The sequence below is a fragment of the Talaromyces atroroseus genome, assembly GCF_001907595.1.
Source record: "Talaromyces atroroseus strain IBT 11181 chromosome Unknown scaffold_15, whole genome shotgun sequence".
NCBI lineage: Eukaryota > Fungi > Ascomycota > Eurotiomycetes > Eurotiales > Trichocomaceae > Talaromyces > Talaromyces atroroseus.
In genome coordinates, this window is record NW_017971447.1 from 307,890 (window position 1) to 322,565 (window position 14,676).

Here is a 14,676-nt window from a genome sequence, read left to right on the forward strand (position 1 = left end):
CTCAAGATCCTTGTCATTCCCACCAGGATGAATCCCAATGCTGTACTGGCAGCTGCCCACGCTTGAGCGTCCAAGAAATTGGTTCATCGGAAGAAATGAGTGTACCGCCAATGGGACCACCGACCAGCATAGCAAAGGCTACTGCGGTGAAAGTGATGCCAATGCATGCACCGGAGTCCCCAGTCTTGCGCGCAAAGCTCGTGGCAGACGCGGCGAAGATGGACTGCCAACCTGCCTGGACCAATCCATAGACGCAGATGAAAGCATAGATACCGCCTGAGCTGCGTACTGCCATCCACGAGAATGCAACTATAAAGAAGTGTCAAAGCGTTACATAAGCCCACGTATCTGTCCGCTAAGTACCCACAGAATACTTGGGCAGGAACCCCAATGCCATTCATGATGGCAAGTAAATGAGTGGCATCATCATAGTTCTCATGGCCGACAACTTCACAGAACGAAGTTATCTGATAATGTGTTAGACTTGCGTGGTAGTAGTAAGGTAAAAGTGCACTCACATAGTAAATCGTAAAGCAATACGCTGCGAACGTGCCACTTATTCCGACCAAAAAGAGTATGGCATCGATCCGCTGGAGCATCGAAAGCTCCAGCAATTTCAAGGGTCGCTGCGCCGGAGGTTGTTTTTTCGGGCGCATACAGATAGTGGCAGTCAGGAACAAAGTAAGGTTGAGAAAGCCAATGGTGCGCATCGTCCATCCGAATCCGATTTCGTCCAGGAGTCTTGGGATTACCAGAGGATAAATCGCACTACCGACGGATGTAGCAGTGGTGACCAAGCTCATTGCCAACGCACGTCGTTCCGTAAAGTAGGTTCCCACCATGGCGAGAAAGGGACAAAAGGTGGAGGCCGCTTCCAATGCCCGCACAGACGCCCTGCGAAAGGAGTAGTCTCTAGAAGACAAGCCCTGATGCACTGGCCGTGAAAATGCCCACCAGGTGTAGTAATACGCCTACGATCAGCACCGGGTACATCCAATTAAGATCCAAAGCTCGACCAGACACAGAACCGAACAGGAAGAGCAGGCAGACGTGAAGCGATCCCAACCAAGAGATTGTTGACGAGCTTTCGGGCATTCGAGTTTCGTAGTAGGATTGGAAGGCTCCGAATGAGTTCGCGAAGCCCCATATCGAAAACGTTACCAGCCAGGCGAGTCCGCATTGTGTCCAGCCTCTAAGCCCGCCATCTCGAGAATGGTGCTCAGTTGTATCGCAGTGGGTATCCGGGGATTTTCTCATCTTGTTCTCGCCCTGGCGAGGAGTCATGAAAACGGTGTACGGCAGCAAGGCAACATAGTGAAATGCCTGTAAAAACAGACCGCTCTCTGAATATAAGTACCATTGCTGCCCTAAACTAGTTCGTGATCAGGAATGGCTTTTCGACGAGGAATTAGCCGGTATCATCTGCGGATATGTCGTTTCCGCTCCGAGCAGAATGTGATTCCAGCTCTGTGTTTATATAGGCTCATGCACACTAGTTCAGTAAGCAGACTCCTTCGTAGATCTTTGGTAGAGACAGAAAACCAACATCTAGTCAGATCGACAAAATAGACTTATACACTCCTACTGTCGCTTGCTATCAAGTATATGAAATTGGTAGGAAAAGAAAGTACTGCGGCGACGTACTCCACCGCCGGTACCCACGGCACTAAAAAAGGCCGGAAAATCCTGGACCCGCTCACCTCCTCCTTCCTTCTCTATATCTCTCCCTCTCTTTGGCAGTGCCTTTCTATCATCGAAATTTACAGAAACCAGTTATTACTAACTGGCGTTCATCATGAAGGAACTGTACCGCACATAAGCACAATGAACACAGACGAGGCGCGCCCCGAAGGGAAAGCAGAGGCAGAGGATGTCTATCGCATGTCTATCTTGTCGAAAGAAAAGAGTGCGCGTAAGTTGCTTGACTGGAGCTGTTTCACCTGTTATTTACCGCAAGGTTTGTTCGTTAGGTTGACTAGTGACCTCTAGTGCGATGGCGTCCAGCCCACGTGTGGTCTTTGCATGAGCAGGAGTCTTAAATGCGAGTATCAAATCACCGAGAATAGGCGCAAGTAAGTGGAGTCACCGACTCTGCCGTGCATCGCATTCCGTGGCTGTGACTGAGATCAAATATAGGCCACCCAGCAAACAATATGTGGAATCTCTGCTGGCGCGTATCAAGTCCTTAGAGGATGAGTTGACAGCACTTGGACAGACCGCGGCAGCGTTCCCGCCGACTATCGAGCCTGCAGAGTATAGTCCAGCGACTGAAGATACTTCTGATCACGATTCGCCAGGCTCAGACGAGCGTGATCCGGTGACCGACGTATCACAACTCATGGGTCGACTCAATGTTGGTAGCGACGGCCAACTGCATTACTTTGGTTCTCAGAGCAACTATCATCTTCTCCAGAGCCAAATGGGCGTCAAGAGAATCTCGGGGACCTCGTTTGAGATGCAACAGCTGGGACTTTTGGCTGCAGCTCAACTCAACAAGACGGTTATCGTATCACAGGAATTACGCGACCATTTGCTTGACTTGTATTGGAATTGGCAGAACTCGTGGAACTATGTCGTACACAAAGAACCCTTTATGCGGGATCTTCAGAACGGGAACGGTAAATATTGCTCCCCGTTACTGCTTTCAGCTGTGCTGGCTTTGGCATCTCGTTATTCAGACCGCATCGAAATCCGGAGCGTTGCCGATGATCCGAACACCGCAGGGGATGCTTTTGTTGAACAGGCCAAAATTCTCTTACTATACGAGACTGAAGCGCCGACAGTGACGACGGTTCAAGCTGCATCATTACTGGCTCTCAGGACGATGTCCGACAATAAAGACGCTTTAGGCTGGTTATATTGCGGAACGTTCATGTTTGACTCGATCTATTACATGTTAAACGCGGTTTCTCATAATAGACGATTAGGAAATGCAACCCGCATGGCATATAATATAGGTCTCAATCTTGACTGCACGCATTGGGTTGCCAAGGGTTTGGTTTCGGAAGAAGAGGCAGAAGTGAGGAAAATCGCTTGGTGGGGTGTATATACAATTGACAAGTACGCTGATATCCCTTGACCTTCACCGCTCGGCCACCCATTAACGAGGAAACAGACTGTTTGCAATTGCTCTTGGGCGACCTGCTGCGACTAAAAAAGCTCATGTGACATGCCCTCGTCCTGAATTAATCCCAAGTGTTGAATACGGGCCGTGGCTAGCAGACCTTCACAAAGGTCAGTTGGCGCCGGCCGCCCATTCACGCATTGTGTCTGTGGCTCACTCTGTATCTGAAAGTCTGACCATTGCTACGGAAGCTATGGATGAGATGTGCGTGCCAGTCATTTTTCTTCCCAAAAGTTTGGGCTACTAACAGAGATCAGATATTCACCAAACAATCGACTGCCAAAACAAACAATGGAATCGATAATTACCAAAGCAGATATTGCTCTACAGATGTATTACACATCTCTCCCGACTTTCCTCCGCCTACCATCCTCACCCCGGGTTCCTACTCTACCTCACATTTACGAGCTTCAGTAAGCTGACCAACAGATCCGTCCTTGTAAAATTCTCGGTGCTGACCAATTAAAGTATACAATATCATGTCTGCCAGATCCTCCTCCATCGGCCCCTCATAAAAGCAAAAACCCAGAGGGAAGTTGAAAATAATTCGTCGCTCGATGATGGAAACGCACACATGCAAGCTTGCAGACACTCTGCAACTGAAGTTGTCAATATGTTGCGAATATATAAGCACTTTTACACCATGGTATGTCTACTTTGCCTAAGTTTTGCTAGCTATGTAGGTTCACAAGAATCGAATTTGATTCTCATGTTCACCAGCGACGAATTGCAATCGTTACCGTTCACAATGTATTTACGGCTTCTGTCATTCACTTACTTGATGTCCGATCTCGCGCCATCAGTAAACCGCTCCGGAAACGCTCCCTGTTATACCTCCAAATCTGCATTGAAACACTCCAGGATCTGAGCGTGGCATGGTGCGCGTGGAGTCAACGCGCTCTCCAAGCTCTGCAGGTATTGGCGAAAGAGTGGCATGTCGACGAATTTTTCGATTTAAAATCTACAAGCTCGCTCTATTATGAGGTTAGCCGGGAGGAGTCGGCTGTCGAACTGGAGGAGTCTCGGTCAGCTTTGAAGGACGCTGACAGCGTCAATTTCACCGGAACACCGCCGGTCCTCGAAGACATCAATCAAGAAAGCAGCTCCATTGTATATCCACCGCATTTTGATGCCTCAATATTCGGTTCTCTTTTCAAAGATGCTTCAGCGTCGACTGAAATGGACAGGATGGCTCAGCTTTGGCTGGAAGAGATCGGCTTCATGTAGTTGATTGTACCCAACTAGAGACAGATTTTGGATTTATAGTTGAAAGAACTATCCGCGGTATCAAGCAAGTGCCATGCAATTTCTATCTTTTTGACAGGGCCCGCGAGCATGATACTGCGACCAAAAAGAGCTACAAAATTGCAGGATTATTTCTTGGTGATGATCAGACATGAAAATTCAATTGAAGAGATTGATTAATCTAAAGATTGAGGGTAACATTTCGAATTATTTGGTGGTCATGATTGCATCATTCAAACCATATCCAGCGATTGCCAATCCTTCTCCCAAGAGTTTCCCGAACTCCAGCCAAACATGTGTATACCGGATCACTTCTCGTTTTCTGCCTTTTTCACTGGGGCTGAAACGTCTGCGATGGAGACTGATGCGGCATCTGCCGAATCGTTCAATTGTACAGTGACCTTCTCGCCAAACTTTGCAGCAATTTCCTCCAGCGGCAAGCCCTTTGTCTCAGGCCAGAAACAGATAAAAATGGTGGAAATGACGGTGCATACAGTCATAACCAGATAAAATTTCCAGCCAATTCTAGCAAATGCCGTTGGAGCTGCGGTCAACAGTGTCGTGGATCCTACAAAAAGGCCAGCAACCGAAAGCGAAAAGCCCTTACCCCGGAGATGAGTTGGCCAAATCTCGCTACCGTACACGTACGTCGAGCCGTCGATGCAGGTTCCATAAAAGGCCAGATGCAGGTACAGGAAAAACACACCAGCGATCTTCCCACTCTTGTTATCCGAACACTGGAATAGGGCCAGCATAATAATTTCGCCAATGAGACTAATCAAGCAACCAATCATGCCCGATACCATCAGCCAGCGACGGCCCACACGGTCGAGAAGAATAGCGTTCGCTACATTGGCCACAAGGCCCAGTACTAGCCAGCCACCGGAAAGAATAAGTTGATCCGCTGCTCCATAGCCCAGCGAAGCATACAATGTTGGCCCGTAGTTGTTGATGACCGTGGTGCCCGTGAGTTGACCAGCAAACAAAAGGTAGAAGCCAATGATGGCACGCTTGCGGTAGTGGTCTGTCGTGAAGATTGCTTTGCAGCTCGAATCCTGTGTGCGCTCGTATTCCAGCTGTGTTTTGATTTGGTAGAATTCCTGGTCCGCGAAGGATTCTTGCTGTTCTGTTCGTTTACTTTCGTGCAGTTTGGTAAGGATCAATCGCGCTCGTTCTTCCTTTTGGTGATCGATCACTGAAACAGAGTTTCGTTAGTCGACGATTCGAAATTTCTTTTTCTTTGAAAAAAGGATTTTCCAACTTACGCCAGCGTGGAGACTCGGGGATGAAAGGAACCCCCAAGGCCAAAATCAAGGGCGGCAAGCATTGAATGGCTAGAGGTGGTCTCCATTGTGCGCCACCGGCGTTGACATAGAAGAAACCAACCCCAAGCCAAGTCGCTATGTTGTAACCGACCAGAATGAAAATTCCTACTAAACGGTAAGCTTTTTTTCTTTTCAAAAACGTAGAGTGAACCCTTTTATTTATTTTTTTATTTTTATTTTTATTTTATTTTTTTTTTTCCCCAATTGGTGAATGAAACTGACCATGTAAACCAACTAGCAGTCCTCGTGCATGAGGCGGCGCGATTTCGCTCTGCCAGAGAGGCACAAGGAATACATTGCCGCCGACTCCAAATCCAGTGATAAATCTCGCAACAATGAACATGGCTATGTCCACAGATCCAGCTTGGAGCGCTCCTCCTATGACGCAGATGACGGAGGATGTGAACAAAGCTGTTCGCCGGCCAAACTTGTCGGCTACATAGCCAAACGACAGCGTTCCAAAGAGACCTCCTGCCTGGAAGAGACCATTCATGGCGCCTTCGAGGCCGTGGGCATTGGAGCTAGTGGCAAGCCCGAAATAGGTAGTGAAGGATGGCTGACCAAGAGTGGTTCCGATGATAGAGGAGCAATCTGTCGGTGTAAGCGGTTGTGAACAGTGAAGAGAACGTGGATGGCTCCTTACATCCATAAGTGATACTTCCAAAGCATGCGAACGCGATGATCTAGTAGGAAGATTAGTTTGTCCTGTGTCTTCTCGTGAATGGCCAAACGCGCTTCCTACCAGGGCATTGTAGAAGCTGACATGGCTGCCAGCCGAGCCTTTGGCGGTGTTCATTTTGCAGGACCAGTCGATTAGTCTGATATTGTACCGTAGAAAAATAGCAACAAAAGATTATCGACACAAGACGACTGAACAGTTCGACTCTAGATGCAAACATCGGGGATCAAATACCTTTTGAAGCGCGCCGCCGGTGATGGCCAGACCACAGCCTCTCTATCACCAGGCGATAAGACCGGCGCGTGTCTCGGAGTACTTCTCAGAGATGATCGATATTTCATTGTCATTGCAAAAAGCTAAAATGAGAAGTCCTCCACTAATCCAGGGTAGATTGGGGTAGATCGTCCGGAGGTGATAGGGTACTGCTTAGCCGGCCGCGTTACTGCTTATCCGGGGCTTACGCTCTTTATCTGCGCCGATAAGGAGGGTAACCCTTTTCGGTCAAAAAGACTGCTCTCCGATGCAACTGGCGATATGTTAAGTATTTAGCCTTCTCGTTTTGCTATGCCGAATTTCTGTCTTCTATCATTCTTTCTTCTCCCATCTTTTACCTCCTCACATCGTCCAGTCCACCATGAGCAAAACCGTTCGAGTTGCGGCCATCCAGGCCGAGCCAGTATGGAACGACCTACAGGGTGGTGTCGACAAGTCCATTAAGTTGATCCAGGAAGCTAGCTTCAACGGAGCGAATGTTGTTGGCTTCCCTGAAGTCTTCATTCCAGGATACCCATGGTGAGCCCCATACATGTATGCTACCGGGGTAATTCATAGTGATGGACTGACTCAAGTACCGCTCAGGAGCATCTGGGCCAAGTCTCCCACCGAGAATGGCGAGTTCATGAATGAGTACTTCAACAATTCCATGGAGCTCGAGTCTCCGGAGATGGAGCGCATCAAAAATGCAGTCAAAGATGCTGGCATCTTCTGTGTCATGGCGTATAGTGAACGCTTCCAGGGCACTTTGTACATATCCCAGGTACGTTACTTACTCGGAGATCAACATGCCCCCGCGGCTCGCACAGTCTGACTAACTTGTACTAGACATTCATCAACGAGGAGGGCCAGGTGGTTCTCCACCGCCGCAAGATCAAGCCAACCCACGTGGAGCGGGCGTACTGGGGAGACGGCCAAGGCGAGTCTCTGCAGACCGTTGTCAAGTCCTCTTTCGGAAACATCGGTGGTCTCAAGTGCTGGGAGCACACCCAAACTCTCCTCCGTTATTACGAATACACACAAAATTCAGATATCCACGTCGCCAGCTGGCCATGTATATTCTTAGTCGAGGGACTGGAAAAGTGGCCATATCATATATCTACAAAATGCTCTCAGGAGTTCACCCGCATACTGGCCATCGAGGGCGGCTGCTTTGCACTGATTGCCACACAGGTTGTTAGCAAGGAGCATGCAGCAAAGATAGGCATCGATGGCTTCAGATTTGCTCGGCTTCCCAGTGGGGGTTTCAGCATGATCTTTGGTCCGTTTGGGGAGGAATTAGTCGAGCCACTTCCTGCCGATCAGGAGGGAATCTTGTATGCTGATTGCGATCTCAGCAGGAAAGCCGAGGCAAAGCAGAACTTGGACCTCGTTGGCCATTACTCCCGCCCAGATATGCTGAGTTTGAGAGTTAATCGCTATCCGTCCAAGCCGGTATTCTTTGCACAGGATCTGTAAGCTATATTTTTTCGTGTGACTATGTCATTCATTCGCAGTCAGTATGTGAGTCTTATGAATCAAATGTATCAGTGAGCAAATTTTAGTTTGTACTTTACTTGAATATATCATCTCTAGACTTGGTTTGGGAAAATAGAAGGACTCAAGTGATGCTCGGGAGGAGGCCAAACTACATGCATATGTACAATGCTCGTTGCATGAGGCTAGCCTACTTCGTATTTCGGAGCCATGGTTAATTTTTCAAACATATACAGTAAGCTTGATGTTATTTTTGGATTTCCATATAATATAGTGACAATGCAAGTACAGTCGGCGGTTTTGTGTGTCGCACGCAAAGTCTCATTTATCACTTTTTTTGTTTGCTTGTTTCCTTCCCTTAAAAATAACTGTAATCTCATTCTAGTCAGGAAAATTCTCAATGCGCACATAACCGATTGGAGAACAGCCTAGATGCCTTGATTAGTGCTGCTCTAACTAATATTGAAGTCAGTCGTTCATCATTACTTAGATACTGAGAAATATGATTGATTTCTGATCTATAAAAATGGGTCATATCAATACTTTGTCGTACGCCGATTGGCTGTATGGTGATAAATGCTGGCTGTCTGCCTAGCCTATTGATATGTTTATCTGATAGGGACTAATACCATATGCAAGACATCACGTTGGTAGTTAGTAGGCTCGCACAGACTATATAACTAGTCCTTAGTTAATTCTTAAGTCATGTAGTATAATGGCAGTTAGATAAGTGAGTCTGCCTTGCAGCCTATACTGTGCGAGATACCTAGGTACTCAGCTACAGTTACAGCTCTTCTACGTTCAGAAGACCTCAGTTAAGCCGTGACAAGAGTGATGTCTCGGTCATTCGGCTTTCCTATATGGCGCGATATTCCACCTCCTCGGTTTAAAAATTCGCAGGCACGCCCAGTTCTAGCCGCGGGAATCACAAATGCATACTTATATACTAAACCAACACACTGCGATACGCCCTGTTAATTCATCAACTATCTATGCGTGTCTATCACAATCCCATTAATTTTGAGGTCAACAGCTTGCAAGCCGTCTTCTCCCTTTTAGGACAGCGACCACCATCCCAGAGACTGAGGGCGAATAAAACCAGACAGCAGATTCGACCTCCAAGGCAAACAATTTATACGGTAAAATCCGAGCGATCTGGCAAGGCCCACGTTTTATAGAGTTTGGGGGCCGGGCCGCGAAGGGCCCGTCATGCATGCGCGGGGCTGAATCTCGACCGTTCGTCCAGTCCCTTGCGAGAACGGCAGTCATCACAACGAGTTGAGCTGAAACCAAGCCTTGGAAAAGCTGTCGATCAATGCCTAAATGCTCAATGGTCTTGTCTATCTTTCTTGGTAGACTGAGTTCGTCCACACCATCCTGGGTTTGCATTTTTCTTCCCCTCCTTTCTATTCCAAGCTATGGCTGTCGTCTCGGGTTCTTCATTCAATTTTCCTTTCCAGCAATGAGCAATACAACGTGAGAGAAAAGGGCGAGAGAGACCAATATTGCGTACCCGGTTCGACGCTGGGGTGGGCACAAATATCCGGTGCTGTGTTCTCAATTGAAATGTAGCAAAAATTCTACAGAAGTTTTCAGTATTCACCCGCGAAACCGCTTATCGCCAGAGAATACAAATACATTGCTACCTAGGTAGTCAACAATATGGCGACAAATATTACCGTCCCTTACGTTCCATTCAGCCAGTTCGACTGGGGTCTGAATCTCCAATCTCCTAGCCCTTTACCCTGGAATCAAACAACCTGGTAAGAATCTCTGGCTCAATTTACTTCATTCTTCTTCGATTTCGTCTTCGAAAATATGGCTGACCTTCCAAAATTAAGGTCTCTGGTCGCAGCTTTCACCGCACTCCCGCTCTGGATGACCATCGAACTCACCGTTTCAGTGCTATATGTATTTCGACGCTGGTCCGGTCTATACTTCTGGTCCGTTCTTGTTACCACATGGAGCATCTCTGTGCACGCCATTGGGTTTCTACTATCATACTGCGTTCCGTCCTGTAACCAGATAGCCAGTTCTGTGTTGGCCGAGGTTGGATGGGTTGGGATGGTGTCCGGATTCGCGGTCGTTCTATACTCGAGGTTGAATCTCATCAGCTTCGTCATGCAGAACCGCCATATTCTGAGACTGGCGCTGGGAATGATCATCACGGATGCAATGCTGTTTCATATTCCTGCACTTGTGATCTTCATCATTGGTACTTCGAGTGGGGCGATGTTTGAAAAGTATGTCACATGCATGAACATACTTGAACGCATACAAATCGTTGCTTTTTCCGTCCAAGAACTCATTATCAGCGGATTGTACATTTACGGAACATTCAAAATGGAACGGGATTCTTTCAACAGTCGCATTCGCAAAACCATTCGCCTGCTTATTACCGTCCAGATAGCCGTCATCCTCTGCGACGCACTGCTTATCACCCTGGATTTTGCAGGCTATTACATACTCAAATCATTTATTCATTCCTTTGTTTATGCCTTCAAGTTGCAGATGGAGTTTGTTATTCTGAACGAGTTTAAACAGCTGGTTACGCAGGCGAGCTCAGGATCAGAAGCAATCGAGAAGGGCTTTAGAGACATGACTGGTCCTAACATAATGTCACTCCAGAAGGTCACGCAGTCATCCGCAGTCATCCTATAGGAATGATATTGCGGACTTGGAGTTACAGCCTGTCTGAGTTAATTGAGATGTTTGCCCTACAGCTTACATTCATCAGGTTTTTTAAACATGGGGGTATGCTATGGCATTAGTGATCGTAAATACAGTTTTGAGCCTGCATTCCCAAGATCAAAGATCATCTCTAGACGCTATACACCGACAACGTGCGCAGCAAGTTAACATACATGCAACACTCCATAGGGGGCGCTTTTCTTTGAGGAGTTTGCCAGGTACCCGATGGACATATCGAACCAAGGGATCAGGAATTGGCCGATCTGGAACACATCATGAAGTCGATCATCTCAGTGCCAATTACACCGTCCAACTCAGGCAGTCAGTTGTTGTCAGATAGCAGTCAAGCCAGATTTCCACGATACCTAAGTAACTAGGGAAGCCAACAACCCTTCACAAGCTGTTTCCGCTTGGTTAAATATATATTATCAACTTAACCGGTGTACTCGTATTCGCTGCCTAGAGTATAACTTGTTCATAAGTGATTATATCCAACTACAAATCCTACTCTGTACTCGGACTACTATGTAACCTTGCAGTGTATACTTTATTAGAGCAATAGCAGAGAGTCCGCCATGATTGGTTGAATTCAGAACTAGCCCCACCATGCGCCACAACATCGTTTGTTTACTCGAGCTTCTCCAGACGACAGCCTCACCAACATCATTTTTCCAAGCACATTACTGAAAGTCGGACAGAGTGTGACCGAATAGTCTACCTGCAACTTTTGCAGCAAAGAGCTCACTGCTTGTTTTGGCAGCTGCAACATGCGCCCTGCGCTCTCGATAACGAGAAACCGCGCAAACGTTGCGACTAATCAGCCCCGTTGTTCGCATCGCATAGTATTATAACCTACTTACCGACCTCGCATATATGACCTTTATGCAATGGCGCCCATTTCATCCATTACAGAGCCTATAATACGCGCTGTCCGCAACCTCACGCACGCATTTATCCCCCTTTCCATACCATCGAAACTCGCCACACGCCTCGACTCGTTAGAACGCTTAACATCCTCCTCTGGCTCCTCCCTAGATCATCCAATGCAAAAAAGGCAAAATGGAATGGTCTCCATACCCGCAACATATGCATTCCTCGACACATCACCCACCCCCGGCACTGTTGTCGGCATCGTCCTCGGCACCGTTGCCGGTATAATTATTGCGCTTTTAGTCGTTTATCAGATACTTGGCTTTGGCGACAGCGACGAAAGCGTGGTAGTAGTTGAGGAGAGAAGGAATATTGGTGTGGCTCGCACGGGCTCTCGCCGCAGTGCCATTGCTCGACCGGTGTCGAATCGTTCTGGAGGGCGCCGTGTCGTGGAGGAGATGGTTGAAGTGCAATCACGGCCAGCCTCACGCAGAAGACACGAGCCAGTGGAAGATGAAGACGAGGATGTAGTAGTGGTTGAGGAAGAGGAAACTACCGGCACACATTACTCAGATGAATTCGTCGAGGTTGAGGAGGGGGAGAGTAGTGTCGCGACTAGTCCGCCGCGGCGTAGGAGAAGAAGTGGAAGTTATAGGAGAGTCGACCCATTAGCGTATGGAGATGGCGATGAATCTTATAGACGGGCTCGGTGATGGCCCTTTCTTTTCCCCTTCTCGACATTTGCATGTTTATTGTATGACTATTGAATAACTTTTTTTTTACCCTCACTGTTTTTTATTACCACAGGACTGCTGATTTCTTACTTCTTCCTCTGTTTTCTTCATATTCAGCTTCACCTATCATAACGACAATTTTTCCCATGCGAGATGTACATGCTTAGCTACCTTAAAGTTGTATATACTTTACCAATCAATACATAGCTATAATCACAAGTATAAGCGATATGAATGATGACTGATGTATAGTGCTAATTTAAAGCACAAGGCCAATGATAGAGAAAGAGAGAATATATAAAAAAAGACAAAACCGAAAGTAACTAGTAGACAGCAAAGAAGTCATCTTAAGCGCCGTTTTACCTAAACCATTCCCAACAGGATATCAATAATTTAACAAGACTCCAGAAAGAAACCCAGGCAGCAGAAGCCAAACACACTTCCCATAAACAGTAGTCATTCAAAAACTCGTTATCGCGCTCGCCGCCAGTACCAGTATGGGCTCAAGGCTCAAATAAGCCAGCAACAAAGATCAGCACAGCAGCAGAGGGCAAGTGCTGCAGAAAACCCGGCACAGATACCATCCGCTCCGCTACTATATCCTCGATTGGGTTGCTGGGTATAGTAACCCTGTGGCGGATAACCTTGCTGATACCCCTGTTGATAATACCCTCCCTGCGGTGGTCCGTACTGCGGCTGTCCTGGAGGATAATACCCTTGTGGCGGAGGGCTAGAGTAGCCATTGTAGGCACCGCCCGGAGGAGTAGATTGGTAATAGTATGCCCCCTGGGGTGGTGGGCTTTGGGAATTGTAGGGACCAGCGTCTTGATGGACAGCAGCGGGATAGGCCGGTGGTTGTTCCTGAAAAAACGAGACTATGAGTCAGTTGATTTGCTTTGCCATGTCGATTAGAAGCCAGGGAACATACGCGGTTTTTGTTTGACATGGTGACTATATGCTTACAAAAGGGAATGCAGAGGATGAGAGGGTCCAGTTGTGTCCCAAGAAGGTATATTTATTCAAGAAGTCACACCACGGTCGGATGTCGTCGGCAACGCCGGATACGTAAGCGCAAAGAGGCTTGTTCTTGCTCGGAAAATTCACGATTATAAAAAGAATCCTAGTATGCCGTGATTCCGATATTAGCATAGGGTCTGACGTAGTCTGGGAAGAGAGCATAGCCACCGTCGAAAAAGCCTATAGCTAGGCAACTGCAATACCTCAAAGATAGAACAGACGCACACAAGTGGATACCGCGTTTGAATGGCTGCAATCCGCATATAGGAATCCGTTGAGCAGACTCTTCTGGCGGCCTTGCTATCGAGAAGGATTGAGGAGGAACAGAGGAACAGTTCGGGAAGGTGGAGGAAAGATGGAGAAGTCACTGCGCCACTTCCGGAGCGGCGCCCTGGCCAATAGAATCCGCTTATGTAAATGCCAGGCAGAAGAATAACGTAATCCACACCCGAGCGGATCACACCACCGAGCGGATCACTCAGCTCCAAGAAAGCGTCTTGTATAGATTTTAAACCTCAATTTTCAACCCGAAATAATAATTATATACAAAAAATTAATTAGTAATACGATTAGGGCATTGAGGCCTTCTATGCCCGAAAATTCCACACTCACTACATTGAAATTGACGGCGTACACGTGGTTGAGAGGCCGGAAGCTCAGGCTCGGCCGGAGCAGTAGTAGGAGCTTGAGATGCCTCAATTGGCCTATTTATAAGTGCCTGAGCATCCTCTCTAGTAATTCCTTGCTCATGAGATATCTGCTTTTTAGATCGTGTACGCTTTCGCTTCTCTTTCTCATGTGCAGCTCGTAAATCGTGAACTTCCTTCCGTATAATAAGAAGCTCGTTAATACTGGTCTCGTACGCCTTTGACATGCGACTAATTGCTTCATCAATAACTTCAGAGGGGCTCCTTGTACGCCGGCTGATTCGTCGCTTAATCGTACTCAATTGGCGTTTGAATTGGCGTGGATTTTGAGGTGTCTGTAAGCATGATGATTGAGAATCACTAGGTGGATTAGGAGGTGGTGTTGGAGTCTTTAATCGGATAGTAAGTTGACTATAAACTCGATCTGGATCCAATGGAACTAATCCAGTTGCTTTGAAGCCATTCCGAATAGTCTCAGCTTTATATGCCATCGTACGGGCCTCTGGAAAAGCAGTAAGAAAGTCGATTTTATCAATATGATTAAAGCCGAGTCTCATCCGCTGCTCAACAAGCTTTCCATATTGTCGCTTTAGAA

The 14,676-nt window shown here is 47.3% G+C and overlaps 7 protein-coding genes across 7 annotated transcripts, besides 1 other annotated feature; 4 read left to right on the forward strand and 3 right to left on the reverse strand.

Annotated features, from left to right (window-relative positions):
- Positions 1-13: 13 nt before the first annotated feature.
- Positions 14-842, reverse strand: UA08_08682 (hypothetical protein; the record flags this gene model as incomplete). The annotated part of the gene is made up of 3 exons (XM_020263786.1): positions 14-309; positions 368-467; positions 519-842. 3 exons carry the CDS (start codon positions 840-842, stop codon positions 14-16), a joined length of 720 nt encoding a protein of 239 aa, XP_020116234.1.
- Positions 843-1,824: 982 nt separating this feature from the next.
- UA08_08683 (hypothetical protein) lies at positions 1,825-4,351 on the forward strand (the record flags this gene model as incomplete). Its single annotated transcript, XM_020263787.1, has 6 exons — positions 1,825-1,912; positions 2,067-3,060; positions 3,116-3,328; positions 3,382-3,537; positions 3,593-3,770; positions 3,800-4,351. The coding sequence occupies 6 exons, from the start codon at positions 1,825-1,827 to the stop codon at positions 4,349-4,351; spliced, it is 2,181 nt and encodes a 726-aa protein (XP_020116227.1).
- A 326-nt stretch (positions 4,352-4,677) lies between these two features.
- UA08_08684 (hypothetical protein) lies at positions 4,678-6,490 on the reverse strand (the record flags this gene model as incomplete). Its single annotated transcript, XM_020263788.1, has 5 exons — positions 4,678-5,564; positions 5,635-5,799; positions 5,917-6,285; positions 6,338-6,377; positions 6,437-6,490. 5 exons carry the CDS (start codon positions 6,488-6,490, stop codon positions 4,678-4,680), a joined length of 1,515 nt encoding a protein of 504 aa, XP_020116228.1.
- A 517-nt stretch (positions 6,491-7,007) lies between these two features.
- Positions 7,008-8,104, forward strand: UA08_08685 (hypothetical protein; the record flags this gene model as incomplete). The annotated part of the gene is made up of 3 exons (XM_020263577.1): positions 7,008-7,165; positions 7,232-7,409; positions 7,475-8,104. The coding sequence occupies 3 exons, from the start codon at positions 7,008-7,010 to the stop codon at positions 8,102-8,104; spliced, it is 966 nt and encodes a 321-aa protein (XP_020116229.1).
- A 1,836-nt stretch (positions 8,105-9,940) lies between these two features.
- On the forward strand, positions 9,941-10,783 carry UA08_08686 (hypothetical protein; the record flags this gene model as incomplete). The annotated part of the gene is made up of 1 exon (XM_020263578.1): positions 9,941-10,783. One exon carries the CDS (start codon positions 9,941-9,943, stop codon positions 10,781-10,783), a length of 843 nt encoding a protein of 280 aa, XP_020116230.1.
- Positions 10,784-11,700: 917 nt separating this feature from the next.
- Positions 11,701-12,396, forward strand: UA08_08687 (hypothetical protein; the record flags this gene model as incomplete). Its single annotated transcript, XM_020263579.1, has 1 exon — positions 11,701-12,396. The coding sequence occupies one exon, from the start codon at positions 11,701-11,703 to the stop codon at positions 12,394-12,396; it is 696 nt and encodes a 231-aa protein (XP_020116225.1).
- A 531-nt stretch (positions 12,397-12,927) lies between these two features.
- UA08_08688 (hypothetical protein) lies at positions 12,928-13,363 on the reverse strand (the record flags this gene model as incomplete). The annotated part of the gene is made up of 2 exons (XM_020263580.1): positions 12,928-13,278; positions 13,346-13,363. The coding sequence occupies 2 exons, from the start codon at positions 13,361-13,363 to the stop codon at positions 12,928-12,930; spliced, it is 369 nt and encodes a 122-aa protein (XP_020116226.1).
- A 503-nt stretch (positions 13,364-13,866) lies between these two features.
- Positions 13,867-14,676: part of a repeat region (Identified by RepeatMasker using a combination of RepBase library and repeat library created with RepeatScout) that runs on past the window's edge.